Source organism: Glycine max, chromosome 1, assembly GCF_000004515.6.
Source record: "Glycine max cultivar Williams 82 chromosome 1, Glycine_max_v4.0, whole genome shotgun sequence".
NCBI classification, from domain to species: Eukaryota; Viridiplantae; Streptophyta; class Magnoliopsida; order Fabales; family Fabaceae; genus Glycine; species Glycine max.
Window position 1 is genome coordinate 2,788,725 of NC_016088.4, and position 22,200 is coordinate 2,810,924.

General features: G+C 31.8%; 1 protein-coding gene and 1 pseudogene across 1 annotated transcript; one reads left to right on the forward strand and one right to left on the reverse strand.

Annotated features, from left to right (window-relative positions):
* The first annotated feature begins 1,016 nt into the window (after positions 1 to 1,016).
* On the forward strand, positions 1,017 to 4,837 carry LOC100799308 (cytochrome c oxidase assembly protein COX15-like; annotated as a pseudogene).
* Positions 4,838 to 11,650: 6,813 nt separating this feature from the next.
* Positions 11,651 to 19,158, reverse strand: ALAAT2 (alanine aminotransferase 2). Its single transcript, NM_001250638.2, has 14 exons — positions 18,724 to 19,158; positions 17,926 to 18,072; positions 16,981 to 17,046; positions 16,715 to 16,832; positions 15,206 to 15,287; positions 14,994 to 15,081; positions 14,751 to 14,909; positions 14,099 to 14,272; positions 13,875 to 14,006; positions 13,042 to 13,107; positions 12,843 to 12,907; positions 12,585 to 12,676; positions 12,320 to 12,476; positions 11,651 to 12,035 (listed from the first exon to the last, which is right to left on the reverse strand). The coding sequence occupies exons 2-14, from the start codon at positions 18,040 to 18,042 to the stop codon at positions 11,906 to 11,908; spliced, it is 1,446 nt and encodes a 481-aa protein (NP_001237567.2). The 5' UTR covers positions 18,043 to 18,072; positions 18,724 to 19,158; the 3' UTR covers positions 11,651 to 11,905.
* Between the last annotated feature and the right edge of the window lie 3,042 nt (positions 19,159 to 22,200).

Genomic DNA, 22,200 nt, shown 5'->3' on the forward strand with positions numbered 1-22,200 from the left:
CTAACGGTTCTAACGATTTTGTAACTGCTTATGCTAACTAACTAACGAACCCATGGTCATGGATGCAGTCACGTGTTCGGGTCCTTATACGTAATCGTCCAAGTGCTTAGGTCGCATGGTGCTTCTTCGTGGTCGTCCCTCGTGAGTTGCAGGTGGTGAATCTTCACTCCTGCTTCTACTGCTGCTAACATCGATATACTCTCAAGTTGTGGAATTCTAATTTTAAGTGTCACTGAGATCCCATAAGGTCCAATGATAGCAAACGATTCACTTAAAAGGAAGACAATCACTACTACAAAAATGTTCTTCTAATTTTTGCGGTAGTATTCAAAGACGATTTTAATTTTTGTTAAAATCATCATTGAAATAAGATACACAACATCAATTTTATTAAAATCGTCATGATATCGAGTTCTTCTTCTTGTTTTCTCCCATGACCAGAAATCCACACTTTCATATTTGCGTGATATTGATAGTTGCGGGAGCAGACCAGTGCAATCTTCGCCTACGCATCACCCTCAGTGTGGCCCACAACGCCTTCTTCAATGAAATCGAATTCGGAAAGCACGTCTCGTGTGTTGTCTTTGTCGATCTCGAACCCACCATCATCAATGAATTCCGCTACGGCACCTACGGTTCACTCTTCCATCCCGAACAACTCATCTCCGACAAGGAAAGATGTTACCAACAACTTCGCCAGAGGCCACTACACCGATTCCTCCCTCTCACATTTTCACTCAATTTCATTTTCTCTGACCTATTTTTTCAATTTTTAACCTAATTTTGATTTTCCCCAATTTTAGTTGGCAAAGAGATCGTAGATCTGTGCTTGGATCGCATTCAGATACTCGCAGGCAACTGCACTAGTCTCTAGGGCTTCCTCGTCTTTAAAGTTATCGGTAATGGCACTTCCAATCTCGAATCCCTCTTGTTAGAACATCTCTCCATCCACCTTGGTTAAAGCCCAAACTTAAATTTGCATTGCAAGAGCAGGAAAGAGAGAGAGAGATGGAGAGATGTTTAGGAGGAGAACACTATGGTTAGTGTTGGGGCGCGACAAAGAAGAATGTGGCAGAACTCACAAGCTGAGAGGAACGCCTTTCTCCTATTCTTCTTCTTCAACACTTTTCAAGTTCTCAACCCCTCCCGTCTCCACCCATTACTTTCATGCTTTTTGATCCCAACTAATCTCTAAGGTTATCTCACTTTTTGATTTGGGTACTCTTCAATGTTCAATTTTTATCCTTTTTAAACATGTATGATCTTATGTAGTCATGATTTTGTTCCTTTACTTTTTATATATTCACAATCACTCCAAGCCATCCTTTTCTTCTTTTTGAGTCTCTCATTGTCCCTGATGATGCTATTATGTGAGTGTGAATGTTTAGTTAGTTCTAATGAAATGATGCTTTTATTTATGGTCATCATGGTCATGTACCACAAATGAGGAATTTTTCTAAGATGGTTTATGCTAAAAAAGAAGGGATTAAAGCTGTTAATGAACGGGGTTCGTGCTAAAAAATTGGTTGGAAAATGGTCCTTTGGGTTAGCGGCATGGGTGTTCAGCATGGTGGTGCTCGGGGGTTTAACAAGACTCACCTGATCTGGTCTTTCAGTGACTGATTGGAAATTCATCAATACTCTCTATCCTTTCTCAGATGAAGAATGTTTGCAAGAGTTTGACAAATATAAGCAATCACCTGAGAACAAGCGGTAAACTGCAAACACTTTCTATAGCTTACCACCTTTAAATGCATTTCTTCTACACCTTTTATTTTCCATTAACTTATGAACTGCAAGAAGGGACTTATTTTTTTATAGAGAAAAAGATACAAATGCGTTAACACATGTAAATAAGTCCTTTTGAACTTGACTAACTAATTGCCAATGTTAAAATGAAACGATGAAACATAGATAATTAAAAATGAAGGAATGGTGGAGAATAATTGATTGAATAGATCAATTTTTTAAATTAGCCTTTTGTAACTTTTCCAATGGACAAACTTGTTTTATCTTTCAAGTTCTAATTACAATCTACAATTTTTAATATTTATTACATGAAAAACAAAGGGATTAATTAACTGGAAGTGAGTCGACACTTAACACTCATTCTAAGAGAGCTTATTAGTTCTTATGAATGTTATGATGATAATTAGTTTTGCCCTTGTTGCAGTGTTAACAAAGGCATGAAGATTGAAGAATTCAAATTCATATACTGGATGGAATATGCACATCGTATGGGGGGAAGGGCACTAGGAGTTATGTTTGCTTTGCCATATTCATATTTTCTTCATAAAGGGGTATATTAGCTTGACATTGGTGCTAAGACTCTTTGCTATGTTTGCCTTAGCTGGGTGTTGGGCAGGGTCTCATAGGTTGGTGGGTGGTCAAAAGTGGTTTAGAGGTTGGAACATAAATAAAATAAATTTCTCTCTTTATTTGAAGTTAAATTGACCTGCCCTGTCAGATTCTAATAACATTTTCTTTCTTTAGGAACCACCGTTTGAATATTCTTAGCCAAGGGTAACCCCTTATCGTCTTGCAACTCATCTTACATCATCATTTGTTATTTACTGTTGCCTCTTTTGGATTACACTTATGTTTGTTATGCCTAAACCACCAGTTGAATCACTAACATGGGTTCGTGGAGCAGCTAAAGTGAGGAGACTTGCATTGACTATCAGCATACTTGTTGGTCTTACTACAGTTCCTGGTGCATTTGTTACTGGAAATGATGTTGTATGTTCTTTTATTCAATAGTTTCTTGCCTTTCATATTTAAACTTGAAATGATAGTTGAGCCTTTGGTAAGGATAAAGATCATCATTATGCTCACATGTTGATTGTCAAGGGCATGCCTTTAATACTTTCCCAAATATGGGTGATACATGGACACCGAAAGACATTTTTGAAATGAAGCCTCTGATTTTGAAATTTCTTTGAGAATGCAACAATTATACATGTAATTAATCCATGTTGATATCTCTAAAAAATTTAAATAGTAATATCCTCATAAGTGTGGTTTGGCAGCCAAAGTTTTAACAACATGAAGTTTTAATTAGTGTTTTGCATTGCTCTTAACAACTTGATTACCATATACTTGCAACTGCAACTCTGATTTTCGTGAGCATTTTATGGTGGTCAACAAGAAAGTTGGAGATACATCCTGTAGTACGATTTGTGATTGGAGGTGTTGTTGGCATGTCAGCTCTTCAAGTCATAGTTTCATTTCCAATTTTATATACTTTACAGTAATAATTATCATTTTATATTGTTGTTTCTAGCTAGCTCTCTGCCTTTCAATATATTGCCTCCTTTGTCTAGTTATGAATACTCAGACCTGTTACTCAATGTGTTTTTGTCTGATTCTTCAACTAAATAAGATGATGATAATAAATAGATAAAATAGAAATAAGAAGAAAGACTTTATGGTGTTTGTTTTTGTTAATGGTCTAGTATATGATTTCCCAGAGATCTCTCGACATGTATCTACTAAGTGCAGATTGTTTTTCCATTACTTGTTATACTATAGAATTCAAAGAAATATCTATGCAATAATCATGTTATATGGAACTTTATATGAAACTTGTTTCTTACAGCAACAACAACAACAAATCATTATTCTTGTTTCTTGTTTTCAATAAATTCATCAAAATATTGTTCATATCTAAATTCTCTCATCTCCATAATTGATGTGATGTTGTATCACAAGGTCTGATTCAAGATTGAGGTTTTGGGATGTTGAATCTGGCTGTGACACACTTGTAAACTTTGAAATAATTCGCCTGCAAATAAACAAACCTCTTTAACTAGCCACCACTCAAGATTCAACCCTTGTTTTTGTTCCATGCATGAGATTTGTGAAAGTATGTATTTCCTTTAATTTTTTATTACTTATTTTAACTTTAAATTAGATGTAAAAATGCAATTGGGAACACTTATCTTTCTTTTTTATTCTTCAGGCATTTTACATGTGGTCTATGAATGCATACACAATATTACGTGGCCACTATGAATGTTTGTTGACTAGGTAATTTCCACAAAACAATTGCTTCATAAATCACAATCAGAGGCACATTGACCAATGTCAATTGACTTGTTGGTATTTATAGTTCATGCCTTTCTTATAGATATTCTTAGTTGAATCACAATCGCGCTAATTAATTATATGCTTTGTTGAATTAAATAATTTAGACATTCTTAGTTTTTTGGATTCTATGTTAGCTTAATTACCTGATGATTCATATTGAAAATTTTGAATTTGCCATCCTACGTATTGTCTAAAGTGCATCAACTATAAGTTACACTAAGGCAAGTTTAACGTACTTTTATTAATTGCTCCCATAATTAAAGGACGGGAAGGAACTTCTAAGTAATCCATGTTTAGGGACGGAATAGTTTTAGTTGGTCTTATTTATGCATTTTTATTCTTAAAGCAAGTACTTGATTTAGCTTTCTAATGAATTAGGATTAAAATCAAGTGATTTAGACTCTTTCACATGAGAGATCATGGTTAGAGTAGTTTAGTTGATGAAAATAATAGTTGAAATAACTTTAAATGCTGAAAAATCCTTAACATTGCATCACAAGTACTTTCGATAGACCAAACACCCAACACTTCTACAAAAGTTGCCCCAAGTATGATTTTCCATACCTAAGTGTTTGTTTTTCTCATCTCTTAGATTTTGCTCTGTTTCTATGTCCTTTATTATGATTGAATTTTACATTTCTGCATTATTACTCTGAATATACTCGCTTTTAGTAATTTCATTGATTAAAATTTCATATATACAAACTTTTAGTTCAATGTGGACTTGACACTCGGTCTTACCATTTAATATTACTGGGACAAATTGGTACAATTGTGACAAATTCGATTTTCTACAAGTTTAAAACTTGGTATAATTTGGTTGCAAACCTTTCTGTAAAACAAAATAAACATAAAAAAGTAAACACCATACTTTCTAAGACGACTTTCTAAAAAAATCATAAATCATTAATTTTTAACAATTTTAAAATAAAAAATAACACATTCGAAAATGGTTTCTTAGAAAATCGATGTAGAAATCGGGATTCTAAGCCAGTTTAAAAACTGTCATGAAAAGTGTTGACTTTTCACGATAACATATTCAAAGACAGTTCATAACCGTCGTGAAAAGCTTAAAATAACCATCTTTGAATACCTTTTTTGTAATAGTAAATAATGATAAGGATCACAACTCAAGGTAGAAACTCATGAAGTCGTGTTGTCCATCTTCATGTAGTCATGGATGCTAGAAATTTAAAAGATGATTCATGTGTGGTCATTGCCCAGGTAATATTTTAGGATTAAAAATGAATGAAGAGTCCTTAACGTCTTGATTTAACAAACAAATTATTTAACTTTTCAAAGTAACAAATAAAATGCATTTTTTAAGTCTTATGAACAAAAAAACATTTTTTATACTAATTAAATGTTATATAGTTTGTATGCCTTACAAGAAAGACAATGTGTTACAATCTTATATGACTTAGAAGTGCACTCAAAAACTTCAAAAAACTAGGTAAATGAGGTACAAGCTACCTAACTCATGAAAATACATTTATGCCTATAAGAAAGAGTATTACATTGTAGTTTCTAATCAAAAGCAAATGTGCTCGTTGCCGCAAGTTTTTCTATACAAGAAATGAGACATAAGTAGCCTATTTCATCTTTAACAAAATGACTAGTTGGTGAAAGACATTTAATACCTCAACAAATATGTTCACTCTTTGAAGAAAATTCTTTTCAAATCTCAATAGATACTTTCAAAGATTTCCTATAAATACCAGAGATGCCTTGTACAAGACAACAAAGTTGTTGAAGCCTAACAATCCTATCTTTGCACTAAAACTTAAGTTCTAATCTTATAGCAACCTTTTGCAATTGTAAATCTTGAGCTTACCTTGTACATCACTCTAATAAAATAATAGAAATTAGTGAACCATACTCGTAACCAATTTTTCTGTGACTATGATTGAAGCTGCCTGAAGAGACTTTGTTAGAAAGAATACTTGAGTGTTTGCTTAGATCTAGAAACAAGTGAAATACAATTTGGGTTTAAGTTTGAAAGGCTAATAGGAAGAATACTTATGATTTATGTTCAAAGTTATACTAGAAATTGGTTTTGTATCAAAATCTAGATGTAGTTTTGGAGTGAGATGAACCAATATAAAATATCTTGTGTATTTTTTATCTTTGTTCTCTTATCTTATATTTGTTTAACAATATGTTCCAAATTTTTATTTGATCTTTTTTTCCTAAAAGGTTTTGATAAGATATTTAAAACAAATCTTATATTAAAACAATTTTGCATCATCTTAAATATTAAAATATTAAGATACAGAGTCCTTCAAAAAGATTTGTGAAAATCATTTAAATTATAATTTAACAGTTTTCATGTATTTCCCTATTTTATAATTTTTTAATGTATGTCAGTTATTGTTAACTCCCAATGAAAGCACCAATGCTAACTGTTCTTATCAAATTTTGGAGTGTTCTTCATACTGATCTCTATCTCTCTTACTCGATATGTCAAGTTCCTCCAGACGGTGGTGGGTACCTGCAAAAAGAACTATGATGCTAAGTCAATAAGTGAATTGTCAAAGTAAATATGTAAATGGTAGCTCCTTTGCATGCAATGTACTCATATATTTATAATAGGAAGAGGTTCCTAATTGTGAATAGCGAAATAAATGATTTTTATTCACTATATCTTGGCAAGCACACTAACTATTAATGAAGTTGATAGCCCTAATTCGAAAGTATAGAACAATAAAAACTCATATTAGCATCGGTTAAAAACTGCGCCAATGCCATTCACAAAAGCCTACACTAGTGACTATTTTAGTGTAAGTCATGATTGAGACCAATGCTTTAATTAGCCACTAAGAACAATCAATACTTCCTTTTTTAAAAAAAAAAATTACAGTTCGAATTAGCATTGACCTGACCAATGTTATTTTTATTTTTTGCATCCTCTTCACCACTTCAACCTTTACTTTTGATACTTTTTGTTTGGACAATTATGAAGTTAGAGATATGAGGCTCAATGTTTACAGCCTAACTCCATGCATGAAGAGCTCTCATTCTAATTCAAAGCCTTGAGGGAGGGAACTTTTTCATTGTCAAACAATCCCCTCATGTTTCCTCTCCAAACCCTTGTTTGATTCTAATGATGCCATATTCATCTCCAAACACCCCTACAAATATAGTGCGTGTTTGCTTTCAATTCTTTATTGTGATTAACTACGTCAAAACAGAAATGACAAATACTTGTTTCTGCGTGATGAGAATATTGGACGTAGAGAGAGAATATCCGATCCACATTACATAATTCGTTCCAAACATGATGATAGACAGTTAAATTGATAACATTATTATTGGTTGAAGGAAGAAGAGAGGGGTGAAAGATTTAAATTATTCCTACTAATATTCTAACAAAACTAACAACTAACATTTGTCAATAAATAAATAAATAAATAAGATAGCATTATTCATTACATGATCAACCTCTAAATTTTTTCCTTTCTTGCTTGGGAAAGACGTCTATTTTGTGGCATTCTAAGAACGTTTCAGTCGCTTAATTTGGTTCAACTTCAAGTCTATATGAGAGATTCCCGTTCCTATTATTTAAAAAAAGAAAAGAAAAATTGAAGAGCTAATGAGATGTTTTCTTGGGTAAAAATCAGACGATATGGATAAGAACGGAATAATTGAAAACAAACGGCAACGCTTTAAGCATCAAATTTACTTTTAAATATATTCCATATCTTAATACCTTTTTTTAACATCTCGATTCCCATTGCTTTCCAATTTGAAAAGGAAATGATTTTTTATCCGTCTGGATTGAAATGCAAAAAAAAAAAAAAAACCTCACAGCTTGAAATAAGAAAAAGAAAAAAAGGGCAAGGATCAGGCCAATTTCTAAAGAAACAAATTAAATGCAAATTCCATCACGTCTTTGCAACTTCTTGAAGCAATTATTGGCCTATTGTATTTTTGCTTTTGTGAGAAGTGTCTCCCACTGATTCTAGGGCATAACTTTCTCTGACGTATGGAAGATAAAAGGGTAGAGCCCTCTAGGTTAGGTTTTTTCTATTTACAAAGAGTTGGAATCAAATCCCGCTATCCCAATTTAAGAGGGAAAACCTTACCACTCACGAGTCACGTCAAGGATAATTGATTATTAATAGTGACGTATACTATTTAATGCTTTAATTAGTCAAGCTATAGGGCAGGGAAGCAAGGTCCAATGTCCAATAAGAAGATAGGGACAACGATTATAATAATATAACCAATAACAACATAGGACTCGGTACCAAATCAGTAAGAGATGCCATTAGACATAATCCAAAACCAGTGTACTACGTAATTACTATCCATATTTCTTCCTTCCTACATCCGTATCTATGTATAAGACTTTCTTTATTTTATTGTTTGCCCTTTTTTATAAGATGAATCTTATTAACCAAGAGGACAGATCTTTTATAGTAGAATGGTACGATATTTAATAAAATAACAACATTATCGGTTTATACAATAGTTAAACTATAAAAAAAATTAATTTTTTAATTAATATCTGAAGGACATTGCTTAACATTTATTTCCTATAATACTTTTAATTAATTACACTCTCTCTTATTAAGATTGAATAATAGAAGAAATCACATTAATTAATCAGATGAGAAACAATTAAATAAAGAGAAAAATGAAAGATAATCTTAGAAGAGTAATATAAGTTATAGATAAATTTTCTGTAATTAATTAACTATAATTTTTTTAAGAATATGAATTAGTTGAAGAGTGATATGTAATATCTTAAAACATAATTTGAATGATCATTTATTAGTCATTAAAACCAGCCCCACGACAACGGCACTCTATCTCTTTCTAATAAATGTAAACATAATTCCTTGCTACTTTTTGTTGTACATTAGCTACCTATTTTCTTCTAATGCTCACAATATATATATATATATATATATATATATATATATATATATATATATATATGCACTACATTAATTAAACAGTTTGTAAAAGAATTTATTAGATTCTCCTATATCACTAACTAGTATTTACTCTTTATGTTATATACATGGAAGGTTAATGTAAATTCACATGTTTTTACTTTTAGAACTAATGTGCATTTAAATTGTTATAACTTTCATCTTCTTAAAATACGTCGAAACGATAATTTGTTAAGATATTTCTTTTAAAAACCTGCAAGTCCAATATAAATAGAAGTTTTTCTTTCTTTGTAGATTTTAAAAAAATTCGTGATTATATAAGTCAAGGATTATTTGAAAAGTTACATAATATTTTAGAATTTATTCTTCTCGATATTAATAATGTGAGAGAACACAATATGATAACAAATCAAACATAAAAGGTAAACAACAAGATGAAGAAAGAAAATTGTTAGATATAAACCCTACAAACCAACAAATGTTGGTCCAATCAGTAAGGAATAAATTTATACCTCAAAAGGAGGTGTGAATTTGATTTTTCGTTGCTAATATGAAAACATTAGTAGTGAGTAATCTATAAACCTGATAAGCTTCCGGTTTTCAACTCACCAAAAATTTTCGGTCAACAAAGAAAAAAGATATAAATTCTAGAGTAATATATCTATCAGTTGTGATAACCTTAACACTTTATGACATTGCAAACTCTTTCATTAAATCCAAAGATTTTGTTTTAGTGTTTGAACTATTTTCTCATTCCACAAAGTGTTGGATAAAAGAGATGATGTGAAAGGTTTAACTATTAAATTATTATCACACACACTTGAAAAAGTCAAGTAAATATTATATATGCAATTAAACTAAGGTTTCAAACAAAAGAAATTTTTCAACCAACTAAAAAAAAAATCTTTTTCAATTATCTCAAATCACTATATTTCAATCTATTTTTTCTAAATTAAATTTCAATAATTTTTTAAGAAATTATCTAATGGTTAAAAAAAACTTTGTATCACATTATAAATTATTTATCGTAAATCTAAAATATAATTTATATTTTTAAAAATAATTATATTTACTATAAATTTTAATAATAAAAAATAAATATTTATTTTGTACATTACGCAGACTAAAATAGTACTAATTTTAACTGTATGTGAACACAGTAAAAAAAAATCAGTATTCCAAAATTGTAATTTTCTTTCATTTCCCCTTACTCAACCATATACCTTATCGTTATAATTACTAAAGGCAAAAACCATGAAAGGGAAACCTGAAAATAATATTTAATAAAAAATTAGGAAAAATAATAAAAATAGGAAGATGAGTAGATGAAGGTATCAAATCAAGTAACACTTTTGTTTACGTCAATAACAGATAAGTTTTGAGGAGTAACACTTTTAAGATATTAGTTAAAAAATTAAAAGAAATAAATATTTATAATAGACATTATAAAGAAAGAACGTAAAAAAAAGTTATAAATAATATAATTTTATGCATTTTAATAAAAATATTTTTCATTTTAAGAAAAAACGTAATATAATATCTTAATAACACTGATTAATATTTATAATAAAAGATTATGAATTTTCGTAATTCTCAGTTGTATTAGCAGCAATATTCTGCAAGGAGACAACTACATCCAGTGTCTGAGAATCTTTAAATATTTGAAAACATCATCATTATACATTTATTAACAATAAGATAAGATAAATGTAAGAATATTCGTTAAGAAATTAAAAAAAAATTATTCGAATACACAATTACACTTTCTATAACTTTTTTTAGGTTCTCCTATATTTTGCACAATAAACATTTTCTTTTTTTAATTTTTTAACAAATATCTCAATGACATTAGTTAGCAAGACCCTAACAATAACAATAGAAAAATGCACTTTGAAGGGTGTGTATGGCATTATAATTTTCCTCTTTTCAAAGATGGAGTTCTTCCTCTAGACTCTTATATAAACAAAAATAATTAATTTCACATTATTAAGAAAATTAATTTATATCATTTAATTTTTTTAATCTCAAGTAAAAAAAATAAATTTATTTTTAAAATATTTTTTTATTGAAACTTGCTATCATAAATAAAAAAATATAATTAAAAATAGAACTAAAACTAAATAAAAAGTATTTTAAGAATTATAACATTAAATAAAGACAAAATTAATTAAGTTTATTTATATTTAAGTGTAACATAAAAAAAATCACTTTTTTACTTATATATGTGAGTCCGAAGGAAATATATTGGAGTTTGAATTTAAAAAGTAACTTGTCCTCTTTGTATAGCACCGTATTGGTTTTAGATCACAAGCAACATCCTGTAACACCTTTTATATATATATATATATATATGTTGAACCTTTTTCTTAGACATTTAAACACATGAAACTAATACTCTCTTCTGTCTCAAAAATATATGAAAAATTGATTTATGCTAATTAAAAAAATTAGCTAATCATATTTAATTACATTAATCTCAATTAAAAAAAATTTCCTAATGTATACCTCATTGCAACTTAATATCAAAAATAAAAAAAGTCATTTGAAAATAAAACTTTAATTAAATGAATGAATGATATTTTAGAGATAATAGCATTAAATAAAATAAAATTAGTTAAAATTTTCTTATATTTGAGATAAAGAAAAATATATTTTTTCTTCTTCTGGGAGTAAGGTTGTTACATTTAAACACATGACAGAACCATCACATTCAAGACGATTGTTTGATTGCTATGCCACAAGATAATAAAGGTTCAAGAGAGATTAAATATGCAGCCGAAATATTGTAAGTTCAGAGATGATATAGAAGAAAGTGTAAGGTTTAAGAATTATCTCCAAGGACAAATAGTAGAAAGGGAGGTTATGTTTTTCTTACAAAAGCACAAGAGTATAATGCATCTTTTACGATAATTTTCTTACAACCTTGAATAACCTCTATTGTCTTCGTATTGCTCCATGAATTCATCATTGAACTTTTTGAAACTATCCATAATAGCGGGCATGTCTTCCTCGTCTGGTAAAATAGTAGTCCTCAAATGGAAGACCCTGTACGCAAAAGTTTGACACAGAATCATTAGCAAGTAGTAAAAGAAAACCAGTGCAATATTTCTTTCTACATCATATATGTTGTAGTTCTTGAAGGTATATATACTTCAGAAATATATTATCAAGTACTAAATCTCCATAGTTACTACATCATATATGGCCTAATTAAAGCACATTCTCATTGCATGACAAACATGGGAATAGGCAAGTGGGATCACTCTAAAGAAAGGCAAAGAAAAGGGGATAATTTATAAACATCAGAAAATAAATGTATAAGTATGTACCCTTCTCTCTGTCCAAATCCTGAACCAGGAACAGTGGATATGCCAGTGGCTTCCAAAAGTTTGAGGCAGTAGAAAACATCTGGAACCTTTGCAGCCTGTTTAGCAGCCTCTAAAGCTCTTGGCGGCAAACGTATTTGAGGGAATGAATACATGGCACCTGAACAACTTGAGGAATCACTAATTTTGTACTAAGAACGAGACAATCGAAGATTGAAATTGAAGCATGAGAACATATCAAATTGTTTTGGAATGCTATTGTTTATACCTTCAGTAAAATTACAAACCACATTTCTGCAACTGTTGAATCCATCAGTCATTAGCCTTGCTCTTCTTCTCAGTGATTCAAGTATTCCGGTGCTGCAAGTTATTGGTAATTGTCAATTCTACATAATGACCCCTTTTTTCTTATGATTTTAGACATTTGGGAAGGTACGGGAGAAATGATGAACTTCTCATGCTCAAATAATCAAAGTTAACTTGACAAAAATTTTGACATTTATCAAATTAGCCTTAGCATGATTACCTCTCCCTAACAAATTTGTCATAAGAAATATCTCCAGGTTGAGGTGGATGGAGCATAACTCCCATCTGTAGAACAGGGTAAGAAATATGAATAATGAGGAAATTCCCAAGGAAAGAGAAAGTACTCACTAAAATAACACTTTGAACAAGTATATTAAGTCTAAATTAAAATATCTGAGAAACATTTAGATCAAACTCACAAATATTTGTGCTGGAACATTTGGACTAAGTGATATTGATGCAACCTTGTAGATCTCATCAACTGTCTGCAAAAGAAAATCAGGATAAAAGAAAAACGTCGTCAGTGTAGCTGTTGCAAAAATTGAAGAGGTGACAATTTGTATGAACACCTTACATGTAGAGTCAGAAGGTCCTACATCCAGACAACAGGCAATGAGTGAAAAAAAAGTATTTTACGACAAAAGAGTTATTCATTTCACCATATTACATGTGGCACCCATGTACCTAACCCATTGGTTAATGTGTAATAATGTAAATTTTCGGAGCATTATAGTCATTGACATATATTCAGGTATATTGCCAGTGCTCTTTGTTCATGTTCAACAGCTTTTCTACCCCTCTATGTTTTGACATGGCCTGTCAATGGTTTAAACTTTGAAGCACTAAACTGGAATTAGATGCAATAAATCTTGATAGATATAAAATCATTCATGTGCTTTCATCTAACAGGTTGGGATAATTCATTTATGACATAGTATGACCATAAGGCCCAGAGTTTGATCACTGCCAGTCTACCACCCTCATTCTTCTAAATAGAAGTTAAACTTCAGCACAAGGTTGGGTGAACCTGAGCAATGTTCATGCTTCAAGTGGAGCCTAAATGGCTCTCGCGTGAGAGGGGGTGTCAAAAATAAAACCATTAATGAGTTTTCACCTCACATTTTTAAGCTTTTAGAATAGTTTATTCGTGACAAAGTTGTCCTGAAATTTTAACATAATGCAAACGTTGCAAGAAATACCAGTTTGAAACTCAAAAAGAAAATTCAGTAACACAAGATATGAAAAGGCAAACCTCTGGAGGAATGTTGGTCATTTCAAAATATCCACCTCGCTGTCCACATTCACCATAATAACCTTTTGACACGGAGTGAAAAGAAATAAGCTGGACTTCCTTGCTTATAGGTGGCCCCAAGTCCATCAAAACCTTCTCATGTAGAAAAAGTATATATTATTAGTTCACATTAATGACTGAGGCAAAATATCAGTTTAGCAGCAGCTGCAGCACAACAAGCATACCTTTCTAGAACTAATGAAGGGTCGTTCATCCTGATATATATTTGTCTGGTAAACCTCATCTCCAAGCAAGGCTAAATTTTCTTGATAACAGAATTGCAAAACCTCTCTTAGATTAGCTTCACTAAGGCATTGACCAGTAGGGTTTCCAGGATTTATGATCACCATTGCTTTAACCTACTCAAAATTAAATTTATGATTTTGTTGCTTCATTCAAATAAAGCATTACATGAATAGATAAGAAAAGATTTTGACAAATACAAAGAACATAAGAAGGATATTAAGTTTTGCAATTCAAATTTTAGCATAACAAAAATAATTCATCATTACATGATTTCTTCACTGGTAGAAAATACTTTTCAAGAAACAGCCAAGATATTGTAAAATTTCATGTGGGAACATTGTTTATCAATCAGCCATGTGCTATTTTGTTTCCTTTTCCCTTTTATGTTGCACAAAGCAACCAGCAAAGTCATTTCTAGTAATCAACTTAGAAGAAATAGGAAGAGAAGTATCAACAACAAATACTTTCAATATGACAAGATTCACTCCCTTCACATTGATTCAGCATCTTCCAAACATGTAAGTGTTTGGTTTTGTGAGTTTGATGTAGAAACAGAGTGGAAACATAACATTGTAAAGACAAAACACATACAGTTATTCCTTTAAAGCGAGCCTGCTCAACTGATTGACGAAGTTCATTAACATCAAGACCCCAATTTGCTGTCTCTTCAAGGTAGTATGGAACAAGGGTACCACCAAGCAGAGCAATTGTTGCTGAGTAGAGTGGGTATTGTGGGACTGGAACCAAAATCTGGCAATAAGAAGTGTTGGGCAATTCTTTCAATGACACTGAATATAGAAAACTGCAGTACTAACAAGAAAAAAATTATATTACCCCATCGTCTTGACCTCTGATGATAGTATTTAATATCTGCATCACCCCCTTGCTGGCACCATCAGTGAGATATATGAGTTCTGGATCACTGTAAATGGAACAAGAAGCAATGAATCCATTTGCATAACAAATTGGAAACTTAAGAGACCCTTTAAAGAAAGATTTTACAAGATAAATTAGAAAACAGAATGAGACTGTATAGAGTATAATACGTTGGATAACCATCACGCCTGAGTATGAACTCAGCCACTTCCTTCCTCACTCCTGGAAGGCCGCGGGAGTCACTATAAGCGCCTGCATCACCATTAGTTGCAGTTCATTATTGAAGATTCTCATATCAAAGAAAAGTCTTAACTCCTGTGTCAGTTATGAGTAGAAGAATTGGTAAAATGCCCAATGGTACAATACTACAATAGTAATAGTAACATGTAAATTTTAGATGGTAACAGCAAGAAATTTTGCAAGCTAAGAAGAATGCTGCTAGGCCTAAAAACTTCACATGTTCTCATTACAAAACATTTAATATGGTTCAGACTTTGAAACATTCTTTCGCTTGTGCTGTTGTTTTATCAGATTAAGTCTTCAATTCCAGGTGTATTTACATGTGATAGATTGAAAGCAGAAGGCCACTAATGATATATAAAAACTTGCTGACGGCTAGATATAAAATAATTCGTGACTCTTCACCAAACAGTTTAAACTTTAGGGATAGTTGATTTATGACAAGGTAGCAGAACTCTATGACGGAGTTGTCAAGAGTTTGATCCTTGTCACACCATTTTATATACTAATGTGAATTTCAGCACAACGTAGAGTGGGCATGTGCATTTGCCCATGCTTCAATCCCAAAGTGCACTTGGGTGTGAGGGGGCGTGTTATATATAATATCATTTATGATCCTTCACCTAACATTTAAGCTTTTGAGACAGTTTATTTATAACATAAATTATTCCGTAATATTTTTAAGTGCAACCATCTTTTTGGGGCAATTTCTTCTTTGGTCAACTAAAACTTTATCTGAGATCCTTATGCAAGAAAAACAAAAAGGATAATTAAATGGAAAATTCAGCAAACAGATATAAAAGTCACCTTAAAACTTTGACTTGTGTACTCAGTTAATGGAAATTGTCTAAATGTTTCAGAAAAATATTTTAACAAGAGAAAAACACAGAATTTGTGTTCAGTACATAATTTTTATTTTTCATAAACTAAGTTTTAGTATTTTCCATGTAGGAATTTTGAATAAGCTGGTTTTACACACTAAACATTAAGCAACTGATAAGTGTAAAAGGATTCCTAGTGCATGAAGCTCCTAGGCTCAATTATGTGCGGTTTTGGGAGGACCAGATGTATGAGGACCTCATCCTTGCAAGCAGAGAGGTTGTTTCCAGAATTAAAACATGCATGTTGGCTACAAGGCTAACCTTACCCTCATTTCAAGGCTCCCCCCACTATGCAACTGATAAACTATATCTAATCAATTTTATCATGGGCAGTATACAACCAAAAAAAGAAAATAGATTTAACAAATAATGCAGCTTTTTGTTGCCAGGTATTGCTTAAATTATTTGACTTACCAGCATTACTACTTAATTTTAGCAACAGAAATCAAGAGACAAGAATAGGATAAAAACTAGGGTTGCAGAGCAATACTTTTAAAACAGATCAAAATATGTAAAATTCTACAATGTTATAAAACAAAGTAGTTGACATATGAATACCTAAACCGCCCGAGGTCAATGAAAGATAGTGTTTAGCTCTTGCAATTGCATCAGCAGGGAATAGCAGTCCAACATTAGGATCATCAAGTAGGAATGGAGCTTGGCACAAAGCAACAACCTGCAACCAGAAAAATTGCTGTATGTTAGCATAATCAACAAATAAAATAGTTTAACGCTATTTAATTAGATAAGAAGTATGTTTAGCTGTTAACATTAGAAAAGTTATAAGATCCAGTAAAAGAAGAAATATGACAGTAATGGTAAACCTGACGAGGGAAGCTCAGTGGTTTCTGTCCCAATGCATGTGGGTTGCCAACATTAGTAAATATAATCTGCCAACAATTGAAAATGAATTACTGTAAATATGAGTAGGGAATTTGGCTCCTCTAAAGTTAGCAAATGTGTAAAAGTGTTAGTAAGATCACATTTACTGTTGATTCAAAGTTAGTTAAGATTACATGGTAGTCCAATTCAAATTAATGTACTCTTCTTCACATTACACATTTGTTCATTTTAGAGGAGCTAAATCCATGACTAAGTACAGGAACACAAATGTATAGATGATGACATGAATATAAATGTAATTTTATTTGTGTAATTTGGCTTGAAGGTAATGTAAGCTGACAGTATTCATAATAAGACTATGTTTGCATAGACATCATTGGTAATGATGCTCGTATTTTTATGCAAATCCATTTTCAGGATATGCAAATGCAAGTTAACAATAATAAAAATATAAATATGTTTAATTTCAAACAGCTAAAGAGTTTAACAACAACTGATTTGCTTTACGGAAGATACTTCAATGTAAAAAGATTAGAACAACAACTTTGCCAACAAGCCATTAAGAACAAAAACTGGGTATTATAAAGTGCTTACTATTAAGTTTCAAATGCTAAACATGTAATAAGTAACATACTACCACTACTATGATGGCCATGTGATAAAGGTCTAGGACACAACAACTTGTTCAACATGGTGCATACTTGTGGTCCCCTCTAAAACCATATGAGAATCTTCGAACAATTCGCAATAGCAGGCTTCAAAGTTACTTTGAAAACCCAGTTTTTTATAATACCAAATAAAAGACAAATTCAATAGAAGGAATTTTATGATCAGGATCAATTTATTCCTCCAACCTAAGGGTGCAAAGTGCAAGTCAAACAAATATAATATTTTGTAAATGACCTGGAAAATAACTTAAAACCTACCTTTTTGCCCTCTTTCTGAAGCTCAGAAGCTCGAAGGTATAATTCACCTCTGACAGCATATTGACTCTTCTTCACGTTTTCATTTATTGACCCATAGTCTAAAGGCTTTGGTGGCATGGTGAAGGAGAAGACTTCTTGCAGATGTTACTGAATAAGAAAGAGAAAAAAAAAAAAAAACCAACAAACTAAATCAATTGCCAACCAGAACAGTTCAATGAGGGAAAAGGAAAAAAAAATGAGAACTGTCACGTAGCCATGCCTCGTGAAACAAAGCACCACAAAATTACCCTACTCTACTACATGTGAAGTGTTTTCGTTAAGGAACTTAGATTTCTTCAATAACAGAATTCAAGCTAACTAGTGAAGTAAATACTGATATGCAGACTTAGAATACTTAAAGGAACATAACAGAATACTTAAAGGAACATAACATATGGCTTAACAAATGCAATACCAACCAGTTTGCAAAATAATAGAGATAACAAAATTAAACAATAACAGTATAAAAAGCAAAAGCGTGTGCACTGTGCCCTCAGGAATCTGTGCTCACCCCTAGTCAAAATTCCGCAATGATACGATGAAAAAGAAAATATAAAACAAAAAAAAAAGGCCAGATTCCTGAAAAAATCCCTTCAATTTTGCGACCAAAAATCATTTTTTTAAGAGAGAGAGACAAGAATCTGACACAAACCCAGTTGACACGAAAGGCAAAAGATTCGATTTTTAGTATTTTACTGCAAGTGGGTCATTTGGTGCTGTATTCATATAGATCGAGTGCAGTTGAGAAATGTTTGTTACCTGAGGAATTGGATTCGAAGCTTTTGTGAAGCGAACAGTGTGTCGTGGATCACTTGCAATCGAGTCAAGTGAGACCACCTTCGCTTGATTGAAGAAGAGTATTCGGTGTGGGAAAAACCAAGTAGTTTTAGTTCAGAATGTTATACGTGTCAGACAAAAGAGTGTGAAATTTATTTGTCTGTAGTGAAGTGTATGTGTGGCAGTGGCGGTTGGTGGAACGCAATGGCAGCACCAGAGCCACTGAAAAAAGTGCTAACGGATTATTGGAATTGAGATTTGAGATGGCTTTATTAATCCAAAGGGATAATGCTCGTCCTTCAATTGTGGCCAAGCTTTGGAGTGTAAGGGTCTCTCCGTAGATAACAGGGCTCTCTCTGGCCTTTGGCTTTCTGCTTCAATTTGATTGAAGAGTGTGTGTATGTGTCATTGTCTCTTGGGGGAGTGGTTCTTGTTGGTTTCTTTTTATTGTTTAGATCCGTGGCATATTCTCAATTCAATTTCCCTTTCTCTTCTTTGTTTTTACCAAATTCTCTAATCTTTTATTTAGTATTTTGGATTTGTATTTGCAAGTAAATTTACATTCAAACTGTGTCAATAACATAGAAGCAATTATTTATGTGTTGAAATTGACGAAGCAATTATTTATGTGTTGAAATTGAGTGCATTGGATGTTTCCAACGTCATTCAAACACAAACACAATGTAAATGTTTTTTTTTAGAAATTAATTATTGATAAAGTTGATAAATTATTAATATCAATGTCACAATAACCAAAAAATATTGGAAGAAATTTATACACACATAACAATTTATATAATAATTTGTATGATCCTTTTTATTTTATTTTAAGAGTGGTCATGGGTTCAACTCGAATTAATGACAAGATGAATCTAAACCCGAATTATGATAATGTATAATTTTCTCATGATTTGTATTAGTTCTAATTTTGAATAAATCATCAATTTTATGGCAAAGTTTTATCCTTTCTTTTATTTTGTTTCTCATAAAAATAGTAATTAATTCTTAAAATTTATCACATTAGCTCTTTGTCTTTGGTAATTACCTTTATCTTTCATTTCTAAATAATGTTTACTATTTGTCACATTAGCATGTTATCCTTTATCTTTCATTTCTAAATAATGTTTACTATTTATTTTCTTAAATACTTGGGATCTAGGACATATGGATTATGGAAACTTTAGACACACAGGAGATACGGAATGGACATTCAGTTACTTGGGGCAATTTGAAGTGCCTTTCTCCTTTTGAAATTTTAGTACATGAGGCTGCATTACTTGGTTGGGAAGAACCTTAGTCATCTATCATTTATAAATTATAATACAACAAACTTGATTCTTTGCTTCATGTTAGGTATTGGGAAGGACATTGATTTCCTTCTCTCATTTATGTGAATAGAATTTTTTTCCCCAACCTTTTCTATATGTATTATGGTTACTGATTACATATTCAAATTATACAGCTATGACTTGGACAGTACAAAAGAAGAAAGAGATGTTATAAGAACTCAAAATAGGTAAACATATATATTGGATCCCCAAATTCATGCTCGATCCATCATTTAAAACTTAATTTGTGTGTACTTCCCTCTTCTGTTTGTTGAGTTTAACATAATGTTGCTTTTATGCTAAATCCTTAAATGCATAAAGGAGTATGAGAAACTCCGCAGACAATGCCACCAACTACTAAAGCACAGCAATGGGAGCTTTAAGTTAAATGAAATAGGTGAAATCAGCTATGAAGGAGATAGTGCAAGTTTTATCATGTGAAGCTAACATTCTAACCAATATATCAATATAGATATATTTTATTGATAAAAAATAATTCCAACAACCATGAACCACACAAAAAATCAGAAATGGCCACTGACCCGTTTGCAGCCAGTAAACAAGGTTCCAGCTTCTTCAACAACAACTCGATGAGCTGCACGCGTCTTTCCTGCAACCACCATAAGCAAACATCAACGTTAAAATTTTTTTATCAAACCCGCAACCTTGCTTCACAAACCACCCCATATCTTCGAAGCTTAACCTAAAAGAAGCTTAACCTAACAACCTTATTAACGTAACCTGGTTTCTTCGAAGTGAGATCAATGTTGTTCTTCACGAACTGGCAGTTCGAGCCGAGAACTTTGAACCTCGTCCACTTCAATGTACAGGGCTTCTTCGTCAATAGGGTTCAATGCTTGAAATTGAAATAGCAAATACGTTGAGGGCAAGCGAGAATGGTGAAGGGTTCAATCGAAGGGTTCAATCGAAGGTCACAAGGCTGCCTACAGGGTTCAATGCTGAAGGGTTCAATGCTAGGTCTCAGTGCTGTCTATAGGGGTTCAAAAAAAAGACAATACGTTGAAGGCAAGCGGTTTAATTTTGATTTTTTTTTGTTTAACTCTACAACGGTTTTTAATGAAAACCGGCGTAAATGTTATAGCCTGTAACATTCTAAGGCGGTTTTTTATAACCGCCTTAGATTGCAAGTCGTAAAATGCAAATTATTTCACAAAAATTACAAAAATGTCACCGTTCAACTTTTTAGAGCGGTTCCTACATAACCGACGTAAATTTGGTGTCGTAAAAAGCCCTTTTTTTAGTAGTGTAAGAATCATGCCGGGTAATGGGGAGTAGGATATTTAATTTCATAACTATTACTTCATCAAAGGGTTTGGGTTTATGTGAGAGATTTATTCCCCAAATCTCATTTATTTTATTATTTCCATTTATCATTTGTATATGATTGCTAATTATTTTCATAATTTATATTGAATTATATGATAATCTTGTTATGATTTATTATGGTTATTAATAATGTATATTATATTATTAGAAATTGTTTATTAGTCTGCACAAGCCAAAAAAATCAAAGGTGATATTGAAAAATAAACACATGACATGTTTGGATAACAAATTTGAAGTGAAGTCAATAAACAAGATAAAATGAAATATCATTCGAATCATCTACCATACTTGGTGTCGACTGGAGATGCAGTTGAAAGAGTTTTGTTCATTAGATTATATGCATGATTTTGATTTTGCTATGTGTTTTACATTGATTTTTTTTTCCGCTCTCTTGATTTTTTTCTCTTCGTTGCTCTCAATTTCAAACAAAAAAAAAATCTTTTTTCTTTATTTCTCTCTGGTCTATAATGTTGGTCATTGGAGAATGACAAATTGTCATCGGAGCAATGACCACCATGTCCGCCCTTCCAAGATCGCCACCACCTATGGAACTCCCTCATTTTCCTTTTTGCTAAGGGAGAATCTTGCATCGGAAAATGATCTCTTCATTGCAATTGGACTTAAATTATAATGTAAAACTTTTCTTCAATAATTGGAATTGTTACTTTCATTTCACGATTCACTTTGGCATTGTTTCGCCTAGTGTGACTTTGGAACTTTAGTTACACTATGACTTTCGCTTTGTGTGGACAACATTGGAGAGAGAGTTTTTTTATTTTATTTT